The following is a 24390-nucleotide window of genomic DNA, read 5'->3' as shown; positions in this document are numbered from 1 at the left end:
CTTGTATTTAAAACATTAATTTCTGTGGCCTGTCATATAAGAACTTAGATGTTAAACTGAAAAGGTCCTATCTGACATGGAAATAAACTTCCAAATGATCTCTTTTTTTTTTTTTTTTTTTTTTGTAAATGTATACCTGTGTCATATTTCAGCTTCCCTTAACCTATCTTGACTATAGCTAAGATGATAATTATGAAATGTTGTCAAATTCATGATTTTAGCTTTTATAGGTATTGACTTCAGCTTTCTGATAGACCTTGAACTACTGTTTATTTATATATCTCTTCTTTGAAACAATGGATTGCTGTGTAACCCACATGTTTAAAACACTTATTTAATTTAAATTGTATTTATACATCTGAATTATTAAAGTGTGATGATATTATTAAAACTTTACTGGTAAAAGTTGTATCTAGCTACAGATTTAGTGATTTGATTATGATTCACTAATCATCTAAGCTAGAATATTGGGTAGTGTGAATGAAAACATAGTGGCATTAAGAATTTCATTTTAACTGTGTATTTGTAATCTAGTAACAAAGGGAAAAAAAGGTAAATTACTACCATGACTAATAAATTCAAGACTACCTAATGTTATAATCTATGAAGTATTTTATTATATATTTCAGATGCCTGGGTGAAAGTAATGCAAAGCCTTTTCATCAAAAAGACTTGAATCACAATGTAACACCTTTCAAGTAGTAGTCATAATACTTATTTACATGCCTAATATCACTTTAGAATTTCTATATTTCTTCCTTTGAAAGAAAACACAGCAACAGAAAAGTCTTTGATTAAATTCAGAGGGATATGATCTTCTCGTCAGAAATCTAATCTTGTCATTCTCCCAATATTAAAGAGAGAATATTCCCTGAAACTGAGTAAATAATTCTAGTTTACAAACAAGATGAAAAGTCTCTTTCCCCAGGCTACTGAAAGAGAGTACATGAAAGCCAGAAAAAAATGAATAAGATCAATGTTAATATTTTTGGTAACCAGAAGAAGCTGATGTTTAAATTTGAGCTTGAGAGCTTACTTGCAAACTTCATGAAGTTCACACAGCTCTAAGGACTCAGATCAAAAGAAGTCCAACATTGAATGAGTACACAGAATAATCCTAAAGGAATAGGGTTTATATTGCCACACTTTAAATAGGTTAGCATAGCTTTTATTTTCATGTTTGTCATTTTAAGAACCTTTTCTGTCCCTTTTCTGATTTCTCTAAGAGCTCAACATAGCTCCAACGGACTTGGTCAACAGAATGTTCTCCTTTTAGAAAAAAGATATATAGCCTCTTTGCAATTTATGAAGCAGAATAATTGGTGCATGTGTTGAAGTAATAGGCACAATGCACCTCAACTGAATTTAGACATTTAAAAAATTTGTTCTCTGATCAAATCAGTGGAAGTTGGACAGGTACCAGAAGAGACAGTAAAATAAAAAGCTGTGTTAAATCCCAGAGGACAGAAAAATGTTGGGAATCATAACATGCCTGTACTACTCTAGATCTAGATATAAACAAGTAGTATTCTTTATGTATAAATACAAAACCCTGAATTTTGCCTTCTCTGTCTCCCCTAAGTTTTGCTCTGTCATTAATATCTGACAGAAAGCTAGCTCTTTAGTAAAGAGAATTGTACAGACAGTCTTGCATCTGACTTAATCTGCTTTGTTCTGTCACTCCCTCATGATTTCCTGAATAATAAGACAGTGAATATTTAATTTTGTGTTCTGCTGCTGGCAGAATTTTTACATGGATTTATATTTTACAATACATGAATAAAAAAAATAAAAATTCGGGCATTATAACTGAGACTCCTAAAAGTTTATACCTTTTTATGGGGAACAGAATTTTTGTCACCTTAACCACTACAGACCTGCAATCAGTGTATATATGAGAAATTCAGTCAGCTAAGACACAGCTTTTTGAAGTTTTGGTATTTTTCAAATACTTTGGAAGGAAAGTGTCTAATGCATGCATTCATTAAATGTAATACAATACCAAAGACAGATGTTGAACTGAAAAAGTGTGTAGAAAGTTGTGAAAGTATATAAGTTGGGTGTTCTTTTTCATTTATCATGTGAAAACAACAAAACTTTGTCTCACTGTAAAATTAATTGGTAGAATATTAATTGATCTGAAATTGCGGTATTGATAGTGTCCTGGTTTTGGCTGGGACAGAGTTAATTTTCTTCCTAGTAGCTGGTATAGTGCTGAGGTTTGGATTTAGCATGAGAATAATGTTGATAGCACACTGATGTTTTAGTTGTTGCTAACTAGTGCTTATAGTAAGTCAAGGACTTTTCAGCTTCCCATGCTCTGCCAGGTGCACCAGAAGATGGGAGGCGGCACAGCCAGGATAGTTGATCCAAACTGGCCAAAGGGCTATTCCATACCATATGGCGTCATGCTCAGTATAGAAACTGGGGGGAGCTGGCCAGGGGGCAGCGATCGCTGCTCGGGGACTGGCTGGGCGTCAGTCGGCAGGTGGTGAGCAGTTGCATCACTTGGTTTTTTTTCTGGGTTTTGTTCCTTGCTCTCTTGTTGTTTTCCTTTTTGTTTAAATTTATTAGTATTATTATTATCTTATTTTATTTATTTTATTTATTATACTGTTCTTATCTCAACCCACACATTTTCTTACTTTTGCTCTTCTGATTCTCTCCCCCATCCCACTAGGGAAGGGAGGGCGAGCGAGCGGCTGTGTGTGGCTTGTTTGCTGACTGGGGCTAAACAACGACAATCCTTTTTGGTGCCCAATGTGGGGCCTGAAGGGTTTGAGATAATAACAGATTAACTAGAGCGTATTAAGGAATTTAGATCTGTTAATAGTTGCAGGTCATGGTATTGATTCATCTGTTCTCGATATTGGTTTATCCGATCTTCACCATGCTCATTTTTTTTGCTGTGCATATTAAAGATCGGTGTTGATTTTTGCAGTTTGCTGTATTCTGCAGTGATTAGTGATGTTTTGCCTGGGAGATTTGTTATTAAAACAGTGGCCTTGAGTTTAATTTGGTATCTAAGTTTTGTACTGAAGCCATTACTGTACTTCAGGTACCAACTCGTGGAGACAATTAGCAATTATACTTCTTCCTCTGAGAGGTTTTTTATGGAGGAAATACAGAATGGCACCTTCGCTACCTTCTTCTGTGTCATTTCCTCCTTCATTACAATAACTTTTCAGTATCTTGAATATCCTTGGGTAGTTCAGATACTTCTATTGGTATTTCTTGGTAATATTGTTTCAGTTTTGTCTAAGGTTAATAAGCAATTTAAGAATATCATCCAGAGATCTGCCCCAAGGCTGGATAGTTATGAGCGGCAGGGTGTGTGGGATAGCATGGGCAAATGCCTAGGATGGTGGGCACCTCCAGTGTTTTGGAACTTCACCTGTGAACAAGTGCAGAATCCTGAAAAATTAGTAGAATATTTGGAAAAAGTATGCTGCCACCCTGGCAACTTTAGGGAGACACAAATCACTGCAATGTTCTGGGGCCTGGCCCATGCCTACTGAGCCCTGTTCAACACTATTCAGTACCCTCAAGGGGAAGAGAAGGTCTCTGGATCTGGCAACAAAGTGACAGCCACTGCAGATACTCCAGCCCTCGCAACAGGCACTGCAGTTGAACCAGGGAACCAACCCATGTCAGTATCAGTCACCCCTATACACAGGAAGAAATCTTGGAAGCAAAAGTCATCTCGTTTAGAAAGAGAAGATGAAAAAGCAGGGCCATCACAAGGAGAGGAGGAGGAAGAGGTAGAATTCATAAACGAGACAGAAACCACCCAACCCCTATCCCTGAGTGAGCTGCTAGATATGCGAAAATATTTCAGCCATCGTCCAGGCGAGCACATTGTCACCTGCCTGCTCCAATGCTGGGATAGCGGGGCCAGTAGCCTGGAATTAGAGGGTAAGGAAGCCAAAGAGCTGGGATCCCTTCCTAGGGAAGGGGGCATTGACAAACCGATTGGAAAAGGGGCACAAGTCCTCAGCCTCTGGAGGCAACTACTGTCAGGTATCAAGGAAAGGTATCCCTTCAAGGAAGATGTTATATAACGCCTAGGCAAATGGACCACCATGGAGAGAGGTATCCAGTACCTGAAGGAATTAACCATGCTGGAGGTGATTTATGGTGACCTGGACAATGAGCAGTTATCCAAAGATCCAGATAAAATCCGGTGCACACGACCCATGTGGCGGAAGTTGGTACGGAGCACACCATTTTTGTATGCCAACTCAATGGCGATACTGACCTGGAAAGATGAAGGGGGACCAACAGTGGATGAAGCAGCTAGCCAACTCCAGGAATATGAAGAAAGTCTCTCTTCCTCCCTTGTCTCAGCTGTGGAGAAACTGTCCTGGAAGATCCAGCAACTCAAAGAGCATAGGTCCTACTTTCCACCTGTATTGAGCAGTATCTCAGCTATTAGGAGTCAGCGTTGCTCTGCTCAAGAGAGTGGGTATAGAGGGTACACCCCATCGGCCACCCTGTAGTTTTACCTGTGTGACCACGGAGAGGACATGAGGAAGTGGGATGGAAAACCTGCCTCGACCCTAGAGGCATGGGTACGTGAGTTGCAAGGAAAAACAATGACACAAGGGGGTTCTTCCAGGTTCTGCTCTACTTTCAAGTGGACAGGTTCCCAGACAGAGTAGAAGGGCTTACTCCTGATTTTAATGACGAACTCCTGACTTGTATGTACAAGAAGTGGGTAATGAATACTATGACCAGGACTAGAGGGGCCCTGCCTCCAGCCAGGTAGAGGAAAGGGACAACCCGGTTTACTGGCCTGTGTGGATTTGATGGCCTGGCACATCAGACCCACAGGAGGATAAGGCTCTAGTAGACACCGGTGCACAGTGTACCCTAATGCCATCAAGCTATACAGGGGCAGAACCCATCTGTAGTTGTGGAGTGACAGGGGGATCCCAACAGCTGACTGTACTGGAGGCCAAAGTGAGCCTAACTGGGAATGAGTGGCAAAAGCACCCCATTGTGACTGGCCCAGAGGCTCCGTGCATCCTTGGCACAGATGACCTCAGGAGAGGGTATTTCAAGGTCCCAAAAGGGTACTGGTGGGCTTTTGGTATAGCTGCCTTGCAGACAGTGGATACTAAATACCTGTCTACCTTGCCCGGTATCTTGAAGGACCCTTCTACTGTGGGGTTGCTGAGGGCCGAAGAACAACAGGTGCCGGTCATCACCACAGCGGTGCACTGGTGGCAATATCATACCAACTGAGACTCCCTGATTCCTATCCATAAGCTGATTTGTCAACTGGAGAGCCAAGGAGTGATCAGTAAGACTCACTCACGTCTTAACAGTCCTATATGGCCAGTGAGAAAGTCTAATGGAGAGTGGAGACTGACAGTAGACTATCATGGCCTGAATGAAGTCACACCGCTGCTGAGCACTGCCGTGCCAGACAAGCTAGAACTTCAATACGAAGTGGAGTCAAAAGCAGTGAAATCACATGCTACAATTGATATTATTAATGCATTTTTCTCAATCCCTTTGGCAGCAGAGTGCAGGCCACAGTTTGCTTTCACTTGGAGGGGTGTTCAGTATACATGGGATCAACTGCCCCAGGGGTGGAAACACAGCCCCACCATTTGCCATGGACTGATTCAGACTGCACTGGAACAGGGTGAGGCTCTGGAACACTTGCAATACATTGATGACAACATCATGTGGGGCAATACAGCAGAAGAAGTTTTTCAGAAAAGGAAGAAAATAGTCCAAATCCTCGTGAAAGCTGGTTTTGCCATAAAACAAAGTAAGGTCAAGGGACCTGCACAGGAGATCCAGTTTTTAGGAATAAAATGGCAAGATGGACGTCGTCAGATCCCAGTGGATGTGATCAACAAAATAACAGCCATGTCTCCACCAACTAGCACAAAGGAAACACTAGCTTTCTTAGGCATTGTGGGTTTTTGGAGAATGCATATTCCAAACTACAGTCTGATTGTAAGCCCTCTCTACCAAGTGACCCAGAAGAAGAATAATTTCAAATGGGTCCTGAGTAACGACAAGCCTTTGAATAAATTAAATGGGAGATAGTTCATGCAGTAGCCCTTGGGCCAGCCCGGGCGGGACAAGATGTAAAAAATTTGCTTTACACTACAGCCGGGGAGAATGGCCCTACCTGGAGCCTCTGGCAGAAAGCACCAGGGGACACTCGAGGTCAACCCCTAGGGTTTAGGGGTTGGGGATACAGAGGATCTGAAGCCTGCTATACTCCAACTGAAAAAGAGATATTGGCAGCATATGAAGGGATTCGAGCTGCTTCGGAAGTGGTTGGTACTGAAGCACAGCTCCTCCTGGCACCTCGATTGCCTGTGCTCAGCTGGATGTTCAAAGGGAGGGTCCTCTCTACACATCATGCAACCGATGCTACGTGCAGTAAGTGGGTCACGCTGATCACACAAAGGGCTCAAATGGGAAACCCCAACCGCTTAGGAATCTTGGAAGTGATCATGGATTGGCCAGAGGGCCAAAACTTCGGAGTGTCACCAGAGGAGGTGATGCATGCTGAAGAGGCCCCACTGTATAATAAACTACCAGAAAATGAGAAGCAATATGCCCTGTTCACTGATGGGTCCTGTCATCTTGTGGGAAAATATCAAAGGTGGAAAGCTGCTGTGTGGAGTCCTATACAAGTCGCAGAAACTGCTGAAGGAGAAAGGGAATAGAGACAATTTGCAGAAGTAAAGGCCATCCAGTTGTCTTTAGACATTGCTGAATGAGAAAAATGGCCAGTGCTCTGTCTCTATACTGACTCATGGATAGTGGCAAATGCCCTGTGAGGGTGGTTTCAGCAATGGAAGGAGAACAACTGGTAGTGCAGACGCAAACCCAGCTGGACTGCAGCATTGCGGCAAGATACTGCTGCCCAGGTAGAGAATCTGGTTCTAAAAGTACGTCACATAGATGCTCACGCACCCAAGAGTCCGACCACTGAAGAACATCAAAACAACCAGCAAGTGGATCAGGCTGCTCAGACTGAAGTGGCTTAGGTGGATCTGGACTGGCAACATAAGGGTGAATTATTTATAGCTCATTAAGCTCACGACACCTCAGGCCATCAAGGGAGAGATGCAACATATACATGGGCTCATGATCGAGGCGTGGACTTGACCATGGACACTATTGCACAGGTTATCCATGAATGTGAAAGATGTGCTGCAGTTAAATAAGCCACGCAGTTAAATCCTCTCTGGTATGGAGGACGATGCTTGAAAAATAAATATGGCAGATTGATTATATCACACAACCAGAAATGGGCCAAGGCAAGCGCTATGTGCTTACAATGGTGGAAGCAACCACCAGATGGCTGGAAACATATCCCGTGCCCCATGCCATCGCCTGGAACACTATCCTGGGCCTTGAAAAGCAAGTCCTACTACAACATGGCACCCCAGAAAGAACTGAGTCAGACAACGGGCCTCATTTCCAAAACAACCTCATAGACACCTGGGCCAAAGAGCATGGCATTGAGTGGGTATATCACATCCCCTATCATGCACCAGCCTCTGTGAAAATGGAACGATACAATGGACTGTTAAAGACTACACTGAGAGCAATGGGTGGTGGGACATTCAAACATTGGGATACACATTTAGCAAAGGCCACCTGGTTAGTCAACACTAGGGGATCTGCCAATCAAGCTGGCCCTGCCCAATCAAAACTTTTACGTACTGTTGAGGGAGATAACGTCCCTGTAGTGCACATAAAAAATACGCTGGGGAAGACAGTCTGCGTTCCTCCTGCCTCAGGCAAAGGCAAACCCATCTGTGGGATTGCTTTTGCTCAAGGACCTGGGTGCACTTGGTGGGTGATGTGGGAGGATGGGGAAGTCCTCTGTGTACCTCAAGGGGATTTGATTTTAGGTGAGAATAGCCAAGGAACTGACTGGTATGATGTTAATTGCTATATAATACTGTATGTCATCACGTTTATGGTTGCTATATGCCATATCAATGATATTACAGTAAGAATCGTCCAGATTAATGAAGAATGAATTTTGATGAAACCGAGCAAAGTGCAGCAGTGATGGAACCAGAACTGGCTTCAGCATGCAACAATCCCAACACCACACACCATCTCTCCTGCCCTGAAAGACTGTTATGACAGATGGAGCCCAAAGTCATGGACTAAATGGACTCAACAGATATTTTAGAGGGATGGCCCATAGACTAAGGGAGTGATATCTGTGTATATATATCAAAAGACAGGGAAAGTGGTGGTGATTAATTGGAATGTACTGTAAAGAGTAGGACTTGGGCATGATGTAGATGGTATAGAATAAGGGGTGTTCTGGTGATACTGTTCTGGTTTCAGCTGAGATAGAGTTAATTTTCTTTCTAGCAGCCGACATAGTGCTGTGTTTTGGATTTGGTATGAGAATAATGTTGATAGCACACTGATGTTTTAGTTGTTGCTAACTAGTACTTACACTAGTCAAGGACTATTCAGCTTGCCATGCTCTGCCAGGTGCACAAGAAGCTGGGAAGGGGCACAGCCAAGGCAACTGATCCCAACTGGCCAAAGGGCTATTCCATACCATATGACGTCATGCTCAGTGTATAAACTGGGGGCAGTTGGCTGGGGGCAGCAATTGCTGCTCGGGGACTGGCTGGGCATTGGTTGGCGAATGGTGAGTGGTTGCATCACTTTTTTTTCTTGGGATTTGTTCCCCTCTCTCTCTCTTGTTGTTTTCCTTTTCATTACAATTTATTATTATTATTATTATTATACTGCATTTGTTAAACTGTTCTTATCTCATCCCATGAGTTTTCTTACTTTTGCTCTTCTGATTCTCTCCCCTGTCCCACTGGGGGGGAGGGTGAGTGAGAGGCTGTGTGGTGCTTAGTTGCCAACTGGGGCTAAACCAGGACAGATAGTAGACCTGTAATGTAATACCAGTAAGAATAATATGATATGCATGTTATAGTAAATCTTCATACCAGGAAATTTATGTGAAACTTGAAGACAAAAGTGAATGCTAGCCATTGAAATTAAATGGGTGCTTTCTGTCAACCTGAATAACTTGGTTTTGACTAGAGTACATTTTCTTTTAAGGATAAATAGTCTGCACTTTAGGATTTGTGAAGATGTATATTTCTAGAGCTTGATGGAATTTTTCAAACTTTTTATTGTCAAAATGCAAATAAGACATCCTCAGAAGTGTTTCATAAATTTGTGACATTTACTGAATTGTTTTTATGTTGATCAAACAAGCACAAACCCTGAAAGCTGAGATAGAAATAAAGTTAATACGTTTCTTTTTGACATTTTTATTAGTTATTTGGCTTTTCAATGTAAAATAATTTGATTCAAAAATTCCTTCTAATGTATTTTAAGAGAGAATGTAAAATTCATCATTAAAATATTTTTGAGACATATTTTATTTTACCTTTATTTTTCCAAAGAATAAAAGTATTTTAAAAAATGTTTGACCTGAAATTAGTTTTTATAGTTTTAACTGCTTGTTTGTGCTTGCAAATCAGATATTTAAAAATCCAAGTTATGTGTCCACCCCATGTAAAACTGGGCATTCTTGGATGAATGGTGATATATTAAGTAGGATAAAGTATTCACTTAGTCTCTAAAGTTTATCCTGCATTCTTCTCTTCCTCAGTAAGGACTCAGTTCTGACTAAAGACATACTGTACTAGTTTCCTACAAAAATTCCTTCAACCTGCCAGAAAGCTTAATTTGCGGTAATTTCTGTTAAAAGTTTTGGTTCATTGTTCCATAACCTTCTCCTAGGACTTGGTGTATCTCCTGAGATTTAGAAAGGCTCCTGATCTGCCTTATATTTTAGTAAATTAATTAATGAAAGATATTTTGATGCTTCCTCTGCAGACCATGGAAAGAAACACTTGTTGCTTTTTTTTAAGGGATAAATCTTCAGCAATGCCTTTGCAAAACCTTGCAGATAGTTTGCCTCCTGACACTCCTGCCTGAAGCAGTATTGCCCTGATCTGAGACACAACAAGTTTTTTGAATAGAGTGTGTATGATCATTCTCACATGCTAGATTAGATATAGATCTGCTATCAGTGGAGGAGATTAACTTTTAAAATGCGATTAAAATGTGGGTTCTGGTTTTCTGCATCTCCCCACATTTTCATGTAGAATGTGGAGCTGTGGATAGCTGGGAACGCACAGGTTTCCAGTGCTCCACTGTGGCAGTAGGAATCAATGTCTCAGTAGGAGCAGGCAGGTGAAACTACATTAAAGCATTTGTAAATACATATAATTTTGAATCCTTATTTATAAATATTATTTATGACATTGCTTTACTGGTGTTTTACTATATTTGTGTACTGAACTGTTTGGAAGATGTTTTCATTTGTTTGAACCATTCTAGCTTTCTGGTAAGACAAATTATTTAAATAAAACAACTGACTCTGGAACTGCTTTGAATTCATAGATGGAATAGTTACTCCTAATTTTCTCTTCAAAGTTTGATTTTAAGATTACCAAGAAAAAAATGTATACCTCTTTTTATCCTGATGAATAACCTGTTCTTTTGTGAAATATGTGGCATACCTTTCCGAACATGACTGTCAACAATCTGTTCACAGCTACTTTAAGGGAGTAAACGTAGTGGATTGACTTCACATATAAAATAACACCATCCTGCATCTTAAAATTTCTGTTGGAGTTATTGTGTCAAGATATACACTTCTGCCAGGATTTAACATTAGTAGATTTAACAATATTTGACAGCAGAGATTTTTAGTAGTGTTAAATTATATTAATATTTAATACTATCCAGTGAGTTGAATTTTCTTGTTATCCTGAATGTTTCAGATTTCATACCTTGGACTGAACTGGGAAACATTTAAATAACAAGAATTTTATCACTGATTTAATTTGAATTAGTTTTATGTCATTTTACTACAGATGTAGCAACAGTTTATAGAACCAGAAGTGCTTTGTTTTTATTTTTGTTGCTCAAATGGAAATTAATTGAAAAACTGCTTTAAATTTAATGGCAAAGAAATGGAGCCTTCATTTTTGATGGACAGCCAAGTGTGTAGTGATTTGTAAGATGATTCTGCATTTCTATCACAGGCAATTAATATTTACATTTCTTTTCCTAATATTCTTGTTATTCATAAATTTCATAAGACTTGGGGTTTTTTTATATTCTTGTCTTGTATATGTACATTCAGTATCTACAAATTTAAATAGCAGATCTCCTAGAGAATATCTAGGATGTATAATCCAAAATGTTAATCTCTTCACAGTGTAGCTGAATGCGGCTGGCAAAAATGTGGCTCTAATTTGAAGTATGAGATTAAGAAATAATTCGTCAGTTTTGTTTTTATTATATTTTAGTGCTTAAAATGAAATTCATGACTCTACCATTAATTTATATATTTTTATTCATATTGCTAATAGCCTTATAAATGGAATTGCAGATGTGAGAGTTACGATAGATTCTTTATTACTAGTACTTCATTACCAGAAATAGGATCTACACATGGTATGTCTCCATGGTTAGAATGGAGACTTATCTATGGCTTTATAATTTTACCTTCAAATATGCTGTAATTCAGTGCAGCCATGGAGTTAAACAGGAGTATTTTGTTATCTTCAGCAATGCAGATATGGAAGCTATTAGCTTGTGAAAAGACTTTAAATCCTAAGTCATCTTAGAGGCGGTTTTACAGCATTTACCTCTAGTTCACATTCAGCTGTATATATTAGTTTAAGGCATAATGCCAAATATTTTGAATGCACTTCTGATATGGACATATAAATTGCTTGCAAATATATTTTCCTTATTATTGTGTTTGAATTTTTTGATATTCAGAAATTGAGAAAGGAGGATGTGGAGACCCTGGAATTCCATCATACGGAAAAAGGACTGGCAGCAGTTTTCTGCATGGAGACACACTTACCTTTGAATGTCAAGCAGCTTTTGAACTGGTGGGAGAGAGAACGATTACATGTCAACAAAACAACCAGTGGTCTGGCAACAAACCCAGCTGTGTTTGTAAGATTATTTTTTTTTTCTGTATTATTTTTCTGACCTTAGCCTCTTGCTTTTCTTAGCATTTGTGACTAGCCAGCAGGAAAACATTTCAAAAGACCTTGAAGACTTTTTCAGTCACATGTTTTTTTTTAATTGGCTCAATAGTAGCTCATTTATGGGGAACATCACGTAGGACTGTTTTAGAATGTTCTTTCCCCTTGTTTTGTATTTGATTGAACCATTTAACACTCTTAATGTAAATGTGTGTTGAATTAGACTCTAAATGAGCAAATTCTAATAGCATATAAGTGTTCAAAAGGACTCTGTGGCCCATACACATTGATTCTGGCAGTGCAAAGTGCAGTCTGCAGATCCATGTAAGACAAGATTGGCTTTTTTTTCTGATATCCTAATAAAGCATGAAAATGAATATAAGGAATATAAGGATATCCAACATGGAAAAAAGGTAGGTAAGATCATTAGTTGTGAATTTTGTTATAAAAGATAAAATATGTTTGAAGGTAAGCTTATAGATGGATTTAAATAGAGAAGCTTTTTTTTTTTTTTTTTACTTTTCTTTTTTCTTCTTCTTCTATGGTAGAGTAAATCTTTCTAGTACACAGGCATATTAGGCACTTCAGTTCTCCAGACCACATTACTTTTTCCTATAAAGAGTCTTATAATTCCGTACTGGATTTTCAAAACAACCTTAATGAGGTGTCCTGTTCTCCTTGGACATATATGTATTTTGCAGCTGTGTTGGTACAGGACTTACCAAGCTGAGTAAGCTTGCTCTGGACTGGAAGAAGTCTCTATATGCCCATGTAATGCTGAAATGTGTCTAAGCATGTAAGGCCTGGGCATGAAGACAGTACCGCTGCAATTGCCTTTGAAGACAGAAGTTGCATTTCTTTGTGGTGCTGTATTGCATTGGGTTGATATATTAGTTTCTGTTGGCAATAGTGTGGAATAATATTTTACTGTGCTCCACTGTCTGATGTGGACATGCCCTGTAAAAGATAACGGAACCTAAACTTACAATATCTATTTACAAACACTGTTCAGTTTGACACATTTGAAGAGCTGAGTAATGGTTATCCTTTGTGTTAATTGTATGCAATGAGGCTTCCTCTTTCTGAATGTACTGTACTTCTCACTAAAGTACCAGCCACAAGCTCATTACTCTGAAATCAATTAGGAATTGTCTTGATGAAAATTGGCCCAAAGGAGTGAAAAAGGAGGAGAGCTACGAATCTTTTTTTTTTAATTGCCCTGCGCTATTGAAGGGAAACTAGGGGTAAAATAAGTGTACTATATACTCTTTTAAGAGTTCTTGATCGAGGCATATCTATATTTCTACTATTATTTGCATCGGCATGAACTTTGTGTACTACAGACAAAACTGGCCCTCATGCTTGATTATTCAGATTGCTAAATACGTATTCCTAATGCTAAATACATACATTTTCACACATATTCCTTTTTGAAAAAAAATCACATTTAAATTTGGAGATTGCATTTTCATTTCAGAACAAACATGCCAATTTTTCCAAATTCTGACACACCAGGCATTACTTCTGCTTTCTTTGGCATTCTCTACATGCTTCTAATAATCTCTTGCAGGCCCTGGTGCAGTCCCTTAGTCTCACTTGGGGAAAAAAAACATGCAACGCTGACATGCTATATTGGAGAAATGTCCTGATAGTCTTAAACATTTCCAGGTTGCATGTGTAGTAGTTTTGACATCCAGGCTTCAAAAGCATCCTTTTCTGCAAGAATAAAAAATATATAGACAGCATTTATCATGTTTATGGATAGTATTTTGAGAATCTATTGTTTTTTTCTTTAGTCTCGTGTTTCTTCAACTTCACCACACCATCTGGAATTATTCTTTCTCCAAATTATCCTGAGGAGTATGGAAACAACATGAACTGTGTTTGGTTAATTATCTCAGAGCCAGGAAGCAGAATCCATCTGATTTTCAACGACTTTGATGTAGAACCTCAATTTGACTACCTTACAGTGAAAGATGACGGGATTTCAGATTTACCACCTCTTGGCACTTTTTCTGGCAATGAGGTCCCTTCTCAGTTGGCTAGCAGTGGGCACATAGTAAGACTTGAATTTCAGTCAGATCACTCTACCACTGGAAGAGGATTTAATATCACTTACACAAGTAAGAACCTCTGCTTTTATTTTATGTCTAGTCTTAAAATCAAGCTATCTTTCTTCATAATAATGAAAAAAAATAGAACATGTTTTTATTTAGAACACAGAAGTAAATTGTAATGCTTGTATAACTGCACTGCTTTCAGCTGTCTTCCTGATGTTAATTCACTAATCTGCATCTTTACCATTTATTTTAATTGTGATAGTGGTGAGGAATTCCCTTCATTATTTAAGGACCTTTTTGGTTGACAGTGCATAAATGCAGAGCACGTAACTAAAGCCCAGATCTTCAGATCAATGCATCCAGTACAAGTGACTTAATATACTTCTCAATGGAACCAGCAGGAATAAGTTCACAAAGGTGTTAAGCTTAGATCCCAAATATGGAGAAGTTCATCTGAAAAGCATAGAAGTATAAAAATCAACTAGAACATAATTGCAAATAAATAGCTCTGGGAACCTGCTTTGCTTTTGCATTTTATCTTCCAGTTAGATGGTGTGGTATCTAAGAATATAGACTCCTAAGAATATAGATCTCTTTTTGGGATACACATAATAGTTACCCTCTGTGGTTCTTCTAGTGTCTAAGAACATAGCTGATCTCATGCAGAAGTCTTTCCTATAGGAGTGCACTAATTTAACAATCATTCTTCTCTCTGGCTACTGTTAAGAATTTTAAGAACATAATATGTTTGAGAATGCAATTCTCAAATGTACGAAACTTAGTTGCATCTGGTCTACAAGTTAAAAAGTTGTTAAATGTGGACCTAGCAGTCACATACATATAGAGAACTACTGAAAGCATAAATCTTTCCTGCTTGGGAAACCAGGCTAAAAAATATCTGGCTATTGATAACCACCTATTGTTTTGTTTATATGAAAGGATATTACTCACCAGTGCTCTCAATTGAAAACTCTAGTAACATCATAATTAATGTAGAAAACATTATTACATTTGCCATAGACTGCTAACTGTCCTAGAAGTTTTATTAGTCATTCAAAGACATTACTTATATGGAGATTATCTTTTTAGTTGAAGAAATTATCTTCTAAGGTTAAAGAAGTTTATTGATAATAAAATTGTCTTTGTCACATCTTGCACTCCTATCTTGTGTCAATTAAGACAATCAATTAACAGTGTTTGTTCAGGGCCAAGGTGTTTCCTTGCATTATTTAGAAAGATGCCCCACATAAAACTGGAATTCATGGATTGCAATCCTTTTTAAGTCTTAGATGCCTAAATTGTTCCTTTGTTTTCAGAGAAAGGGATAATTACTTTTCTTTGAAAAGTGGCAGGAAGAGAAAAGGGAGATCTTCACCTTAACTAAGACTGTGGAGATTAAAAGATTTACCAGAAAATGTGAGGCCTGAATTCTAGGTCTGATTCTGTCTGAGATTATTCAGATCCCTTTTTCCATATGCTATTCTACCAAAGTAAAGACAGACCATAATAATGACAATCTTTACTATTTCTATTTAAAGTTGGAGAATTATGCAGTCAGGAGTATAATAGGCATGGATCAAAGTCCCTGAGAGTCCTGATCTCCTAGGTATTATGCAAAAGAGTTTTCCACCACACTTTTCTTATTAGAGTAGGTGTTACCATTGAGCTTGATGGATGCCTTATGTGCTAGAATTATCTAAGAGCACATATTTCTCCATAGTGGGAAACTGAGATGACAAATGGGAGTGCCCCTGATTTATGAATCCCTCATGTTCGTTGGAAATGCTTAGTTTAAGTTCAGCCAAAGTGCTAGTACTTCTGGACCTCCTATGTGTTGCAGGGAAAAAGTTCTCCACTCGTGGTTTGAATGAAATCAAGATCAAAACAGTTTATTGATGTATTAATGAAACATAACTGACAATCAGTGAACTGTAGATTCAGGATCAATATCAGCAATTCAACAGATAAACCACTATGTTAGACACTTACAAAATCTTAGAATCATAGAATAATAGAATATCTCGAGTGGGAAGAGACCCATAAGGATCATAGAGTCCAACTTCCTGCTCCTCACAGGATAACCTAAAATGAAACCATTTGACTAAGAGCGTCATCCAGACACTCCTTGAATTCTGACAGGCTTGGTGCCGTGACCAGACTTGGTGCCTCCTTGTGCCACCCGGTTTATCTTAACACATATAAATTTGTAAATACAGTTCGTCTCTAATCCATCCTTATCCTGCCCTGCCAAGATTTACATACACACCTTCCCCTCACAGGACTTATGGGTTACAAGCACTGACCCCTTTTCCTTGAAGTGGGTTCCCTTACTTGCACACACCTCCTGAAAGGCACGGAGGTCCCCTAGCTTTACATGCACCCACACTGCTGCTCTCTGCAACTCACTGATCTACATACTGGTGAGAACACCCCCTGTGAGGTCACAGATGCACATGGAGGTGTGGGTCCCTGTGGGTTGCACCCTGTGTTGCCACCCCACTAGATGGAGGCAAACTGCTCTCAGCATCCCACTGGGAGGTTGCTCTGTCTGATCTAGGCAGTGGTCATAGTTTTTTAGCAGTAGCCTCTATTTCTGCCAGATTAGCTGCAATGTGAAACCATACTTCTCATTACGTTAGAGGCAAGCAGCTGGATTTTGTCCAGAGGGAAATGTAAGCAAAGTGTTCTGGTGTATCTAAGCCACACATAACTAAAAAGTTTCAGAATTTGAACTATGTTGCATCTGCGTGAATGTCATTGGATTTAATGTCAACTTTTTATCGAGGAGTTTTCTATACTTTCAATTATATTGTAATCTTGTTACTTATCAAAGGTTATTCCCCCCCTCAAAAAAAAAAAAGATACAAAGTTTAGAGGGGTGGTTGTTGCTGTTGTTGTTATTATTGTTGTTGTTGTTGTTGTTATTATTACTATTATTATTACTATGTTTTTATCAGCCTTTGGTCAGAATGAGTGTCATGATCCAGGCATTCCTATAAATGGGAGGCGTTTTGGAGACAGATTCCTTCTGGGAAGTTCTGTTTCCTTTCACTGTGATGATGGCTTTGTGAAGACTCAAGGCTCTGAATCCATAACATGTATTATGCAAGATGGAAATGTAGTATGGAGCTCTACTGTCCCACGTTGTGAAGGTAAGGGCACAATCTTTACTTCACACCTACAGTTTGAATAATGAAACTATTTAAATTTAGCTTACTTTTTACATTTTGCACATAAATAAGACTGCTTTAGCTGAAGTTATTAATTTGTCTTATTTTAACACTCCTCCAGTCAAATGAGAGAGCAATAATAGAAATAAGATAGCTTGCTTTTATATTCTTGGAATAAATTAGCATTCTGAAAATCTGGTTGCTATTCTTTTGAAGTTCTGATTGTCACCACCATTACTGGGTGTGAGTTACAGCTGTTATAACAGTTTTGGCATACTGAACAACATAATTATCTACCACATAGAAAAGTGACGTAAAGTTTCTATTTAAAAGTCCTTTTTAAAAATTTGCACCTATAATTTTCTCAGAATGAAAGTATACCTGAATTTCTGTATGTAACACATTTTTTCCTGAGAAATATAGTGAGAGCTATGTTTTGTAAACAAATCAGAGCTATGTTTAATACTCATTATATTCCCCCAAAAATTCCAAATGTGTTTGCTTGTTCTTGCCTAGGTGAATAAACAGACTAAAATGAGCTATACTTAGGATTAAATCTCTTTTTAGTATGAAATACAGTGAGAAAAAAAAGGAAAAGGAGGCTGGTTCCTTGATGTTTAACAGTGATGGGTCCTAAGGCAAGACATAGAAATGTATTTAATAAACGACTAGCGTGTGTCTTTTTAAAGTAATGTTCAAATAATTGTGTATCTTTTAGTAAACTATAGATATATAGTCAGACACTCAATTAAATGATACTTTTTTGAAGAAACTAATCCAAATATTCTAATTGGTGTAAATCTCACACCTCCATTAATTTCAGTGTCGTTGCAGTAACTTAAGGATCTGGATCTTATCACTTTTATGGTTTTTGTTATTTGGGCAATTTGACAAGTCAGTTCTCATAAGACTGTGTATTTCTATGAAAATCTAGAGATACTGGAAAAAACATGTTAGCAGCCTGGTAGAAGTAGTGTATGTGAACCTAGATGTTGTACTAGCAGGATTTCTTATCCTGATTGAGCCATGTAACGAGTTACGCAGTGGATCAGGGTTTTTTTGTTTAGAGCAAAACCAGCCCACTCCAAAGCATCTTCGTCAAAAGATGTTTTCTCATTTTGAAACTCTAAACACAATTGATAAAGTATTCAATGTAATCTTTGTGTAATTTTATTTCCACAAACACATAGATAAAGGACCCAAGATGAGCACTTTGAGAAAAAAATGATAGAGAAAACAAATACAGAAATGACTCTTTAAGACAATACATAAGTATCGCTCAGTTATACTTTCTTTGAACCTTGCAGGATGTTTACCTAGGTTTTAATGAGGAAAGGATTAAACTATTAGACTCTTTTTTAAAAATTTTGCTTATTGTTTGTTTTGGTATAGAAGGAAGTATAATTCTTTCAAGTTACCTTCAGTGTGTGTTCCTTTCTGATGTGGATTCTCTTTCTAGCTGATAATTGAAGGAGCTTCTGGGTTTGGATTACAGTATGAACTAAGCATCCTTGCAAGTTAGTTTAGAGATAATTTAGTTTGCTCCTAGTTGTCTGAGATTTCTGAGCAACTGTTGTTTTTTGTTGTTGTTGCTCTGCTTTGTGTCTTTGTATACTTAACAATCTCTATAAGCAACACCTGAAATACATAAAGTAAGTGATGTGTTATAATCAGGTGAGGATCAACACTCTTCTGGTTCTTGTTTTTAATATGACAAAATTTAATTTAAAAAACCACCCTGGAATACATTTCATTCTTCATTAACTTTACTCATGTAATGTAAATGCCATTTTTCTGACCAGTCATTTTGACCCAGAGAGAATTCAGTGTGTATGTTTCGTGTTTTGTGGGTTGCTTTTTTTCCCACTTTCTTAAATCTGGAAAAACTTCCCAGAGACAAGTGCAAGTCATGAATTAAATCAAATAAACTCTCTGAGTTCAATTTTTTTTGTTAAAAACATTGAATCAAAACTAGGAATATTAATTTTCTACTCATAAATTCATGTTACTATTCATTTCCATATGGCATAATAGGTTTGCTTGTCACTACTTAGGGGAACAGAAGAAAAGTGACAAGATTTCCTGCACTGCAATGTGGAATTTGCTGATAATGATACCACTGACTACTTGAGGGTAATACATATGATACTAAGATAAATTTACCTGACCTTGAAAGCCTTCCTGTTTTAGACTGCTCCATAGCCTTTGGTAAAATATAACATCCCAAAGCCCTGTGCTATGACAGCTTAATTTTTTAAGGGACTCATGTTTCCCAAAATTTGTTAGTCATTTCTGCTGTTGTTTAATCCTGCACCAAAGTCCTCTGATCCTGCTCTGAAAAATGCTTCCTGTCTAGCTCTCTTACTTTCATAGCCTTGTTGCAACACTTTTTTCCCTTTTATGGAGGAGGATCAAGTTAGAGAACGTTTAAACAAATCTGACATACAGGAATAGGCCTGATGGGATGCACCCAAGAGTGCTGAGGAAGCCAGCCAATGACATTGCAAGGCCACTCTCAATCATCTTGGGAAGGTCATTTAACCCAGGGAGGTTCCTGAGGACTGGAAGAAAGCAAATTCCTATCTTCAAGAAAGGAAAGAAGGAGGATCTGAGGAACTACAGGTCTCACCTTGATCATTGGGAAAGGTGATGCAGCAATATTCCTGGGAACCATTTCCAAGCAATGAAGAAGAAGACGGCGATTGGGAGTAGTCAGCATGGATTTATGAAGGAGAAATCATGCCTGACCAACCTGATAGCCTTCTGCGATGAGATGACTGGCCTGATGGATGAGGGGAGAGTAATGGATATTTTTTAATCTCAGTTTTAGTAAGGTGTTTGACACTGTATCATGTAAGATTCTCATAGACAAACTGATGAAGTATAGGCTAGAGAAGTTAACAGTGAGATGAACTGAAAACTGACTGAACTCTTGGGCTTATAGAGTTGTGGTCAGTGGCACAAAGTCCAACTGGAGGCTAGTCTGTAGTGGTGTACCCCAGGGGTCAATACGGGGTCCAATACTGTTTAAAATCTTCAGTAATGATCTGAATGCTGGGACAGAGTGCACTCTAAGCAAGTCTGCAGATTATGTAAAACTGGGAGGAGTGGCTGGTTACACCATATGCTTCTGCTGCTGTTCAGAGGGACCTTGACAGGCCAGAGAATTGGGCTGAGAGGAAATGACAGGTCCTTCCCCTTTATTCAACATTGGTGAGGCTACGTCTAGAGTGCTGTGTGCAGTCCTGGGATCCCCAGCACAGGAGAGACATGGACATACTGCAGTGAGTCCAGTGAAGGTTCACAAAGATGATTAAGGACTTCCAGCATGTGTCATACAGGAAGAAGTTGAGAGAACTGGGGTTGTCTAGACTGGAGAAGAAAAGGCTCACAGCTCAGATGGGATCTTATGAATGTGTATAAATACCTGATGGGACAGTGTGAAGAAGATGGAGCCAGACTCTTTTCAGTGGTGTCCATTGACAGGACAAGAGTCAAAGGACACAAACTGAAATACAAGAAATTCTGCGTAAACATAAGAAAAAACTTTCACTGCGAGAGTGATCAAACACTGGAACAGATAGCCCAGAGAGACTGTGGTGTGTCTGCCTTTGGAGGGAGGGCATGATCCTGACTGGACATGGTCCTGTCCAATCTGCTGTAATGAGCAGGGGATGGACTAGATGATTTCCAGAGGTCCCTTCCAACTTCAACGGTTCTATGATTCAGTAGAATATTTACAACAATCAGTTCCACTGCGATGAATGATTACTCAAAAAGGTGGCACAATACAATGAAAATAATTAACTATAAATTACTTGGAACAATTTATCTGATATTTCCAAATAAATGTGGAATCATACTAGAACTAAAAAAAAGATGATACTTTTTTTTAATGAGATAATGTGCTTTTCAACAGAAGGAAGGCTGGCAGAATCAAGTGCCATGCTCTTTGTATTAAGGCATCTATAGACTAATAAGCTATGATAAGATACACTGAAGGACTTATGACTCTGAAGGAAACAAAGTGCTCAACATAATGTAGAAAATTTAGTTCCATTGTATATTAAACTTATTTTTCTATGCTTTTTAATTCATTTTTTGTAAATTCTTTGAATACATAATATTGTATTAGAAATACTGTGTATGATACAAGTATACATGCTTTTTTCTTTCAGCACCATGTGGTGGACATTTGACAGCATCAAGTGGTGTTATCTTACCACCAGGGTGGCCAGGATATTATAAGGACTCACTTAATTGTGAATGGGTGATTGAAGCGAGACCAGGACATTCCATTAAGATCACTTTTGACAGGTGAGAATCATAAAGTCAAATAACAAGTAACGTATCAGCACAAATATTTGTTTTAACATTGAAGAAGAAAAATATTCTTTGAGAACCCAAACCAGGACCAGAAAAATAAATTGTGATGCAATACTCACAATACTATTCCTCAAACAGAAAAGTTTAAAACTGTATTTACATTGTCTTTGTTTATGTTTTAAACAATTTGCATTAATTTTCCACCTCCTAGCACATAAATAGGGATATCTTTTGGACTTTTGACTACTTTTGTGTTCAGGTACAACTATATACTGTCCTTGATGATGACCAGGTCTTACTATAAGAGAACATAATTTTCCTAGGGAAAAAAAAGATTTGTAAAAAAAGTTCTGAGTACTGTGTGTTGGATACATTATTTTTTCCTGTTAGGATTTTTCTCTGATGCAACATACATCACATAGCTAGACAAGTCCATAAAATGTTGGGTGAGCAATTGGCTGACAGGTCAGGCTCAAAGAGTTATAGTAAATGCGGTTACCTCAGGCTGGTGGCCAGTCACCACTGGGGTTCCCCAGGGCTCAATTTTAGGGCCAGTGCTCTTTAACATTTTTATAATTGATCTGGACACAGGAATCAAATGTACATTAAGTAAGTTTGCCGATGATACTAAACTAGGAGGAGTTGTGGACTCCCTCAAGCATAGAGAGGCCTTACAGAGAGATCTGGATAGACTAGAGAGCTGGGCAATCACCAACCATATGAAATTTAACAAGAACAAGTGCTGGATTCTCTACGTGGGATGGAGTAATCCTGGTTATATGTACAAATTGGGGACAAGAGGCTGGAGAGCAGCCCCACAGAAAGAGATCTGAGGGTTTGGGTTGATGGCAAGTTGAATATGAGCCAACAGTGCGCCCTGACAGCCAAAAGGGCCAACCGTGTCCTGGGGTGCATCAAGCACAGCATAACTAGCGGGCAAAGGAGGTGATTGTCCCACTCTACACGGCACTGCTGCAGACCCATGTCGAGTACTGTGTGCAGTTTTGGATGCCTCAATATAAGGACATCAAACTATTACAGTGTGTCCAGAGGAGGGCGACCAAGATGGTAAAAGGTTTTGAGGGCAAGATTTACGAGGAGCAGCTGAGGCCACTTGGTTTGCTCATCTTGGAGAAGAGAAGGCTGAGGGGTGACCTCATCGCAGTCTACAACTTCCTCAAGGCGGGTAATGGAGGAGGAGGTGCTGATCTCCTCTCTCTGGTGACCAGCAACAGGACATGAGCAAGTGGAATGAAACTGTGTCAGGGGAAGTTCAGATTCGACATTAGGAAAAGGTCCTTCACTGGGAGGATGGTCGGTCACTGGAACAGGCTCCCCAGGGAAGTGGTCACAGCACCAAGCCTGTCAGAGTTCAAGGAGCATCTGGACAACGCTCTTGGTCATATGGTTTAGTTTTAGGTAGTCCTGCGAGAAGCAGGGAGTTGGACTCGATGATCCTTATGGGTCCCTCCCAGCTTGAGATATTCTGTGGTTCCATGATTCTACTTAAGTGTATGTTAGCATACTATATGCTAACAGAGGGGATATCAGGATTTTGTTTGTCTGGATACTGCAGGTTTCACCATGGGTACTGACACAGAGATCAAAACAAGAAAGAAAAAAGATGTCCAGACATCAGAATATTGTTAAAGGAAGAGTCTTAAACTTCATTTTAAAGTATTATCTGACTGAAATTATCATCCCAATTACTTCGCAAAAACTTTATCTCAGTGTGGACCTAAATTACAGCTACTGGAATGCACTGGGATTAGGTCTCTGTGTAGTGTGCAGGTTTCTTTTGGAGTAATAATCTATTTGTCAAGGGGAATAATTTTCAGCCTAGCCTACCTCCTATGTGGAGTCAGTAGGTAGTGAAAGTGTATTTAGGCACAAGGAATGTGAACTGCAGCATTTTTAATACTTTTGTAATTATTGTGACCTCAATTAGTACTTTTGTCTAACCATACAAGTATCTAACAAAATTGTGAATATTTTTCCAAAGAAAGAAAGTGCTTAAAAAAATAAAACAAAATTTTAGAAATCTTCACCCTTCAAGCATCTTTGTAAAATAAGAAAAATATATCAATTTTTTTAGGTGTTTCATCTAGATACTAGTATCACACTAAATACTCTACTTGACAAAAAGATGCAAAGGACAGTACAAAAGACAGCGCCTGGAGCTAGGCTGCAGTGGCTTCTATGGTACTGGCCTTCCTGTTTTGTACTGGCCTATTACCCAAGGGAAGGCAATAATCTGTGTCTAGTTTCACCTTTGCATGGAGTCAACAATGATGAGCAAAATTTCTCAGTATCATTCAGCCTTCTATTTCTAAGAGCAGAAATGAAAAGGGATGAAAATTAATGGAGAGAAGAGCAGAAGAATGTAAAAGTGACTGTTAGTGGGTCAAATCAAAGATCCATCTTGCTCGATATTGTGTTCCTCACAGGAACAAAAATGCAGAATCCTAGGGAAGAGTGTGAGGACCAGGTAAGTGTCTGATATTTCCTCTAAGTACTTCTCCATTTTGCAACTCAGGACATTCCTGAACTGAAAGGTGGGGTTTTTAATGTGCTTAGTGAGTTTCTGCATGTATCACTGCCATTGATTTGTTTGTTTCCCTCTTGCACCCATGTAAACTTAACATTCACAACATTCTTCAGTTTGGGGAACTCACTGGAATATCTGTCTCAGACTGAAGTGCCATTGATAGGGGTGGTGACATATACAGACAAGGTGAACAGCAAGTCACCAGAACTAGACAGCATTCACCCAAGAGCCCTGAA

General features: G+C 38.8%; 1 protein-coding gene across 1 annotated transcript in view; it reads left to right on the top strand.

Moving 5' to 3' along the window:
* CSMD1 (CUB and Sushi multiple domains 1) overlaps nt 1-24390 on the top strand; it is a 1308402-nt gene that overhangs the window by 950554 nt on the left and 333458 nt on the right. Inside the window, exons 13-16 of the mRNA XM_072855145.1 lie at nt 11836-12018; nt 13847-14173; nt 17068-17262; nt 21459-21597. Coding sequence (XP_072711246.1) covers nt 11836-12018; nt 13847-14173; nt 17068-17262; nt 21459-21597 — 844 coding nt within the window. The remainder of the gene's footprint in view (nt 1-11835; nt 12019-13846; nt 14174-17067; nt 17263-21458; nt 21598-24390) is intronic.

The sequence above is a fragment of the Ciconia boyciana genome, chromosome 3, assembly GCF_034638445.1.
Source record: "Ciconia boyciana chromosome 3, ASM3463844v1, whole genome shotgun sequence".
In the NCBI taxonomy this organism is placed as follows: Eukaryota; Metazoa; Chordata; class Aves; order Ciconiiformes; family Ciconiidae; genus Ciconia; species Ciconia boyciana.
Note: the sequence above shows the minus strand (reverse complement) of the source record. Positions and strands in the feature narration are given on the sequence as shown.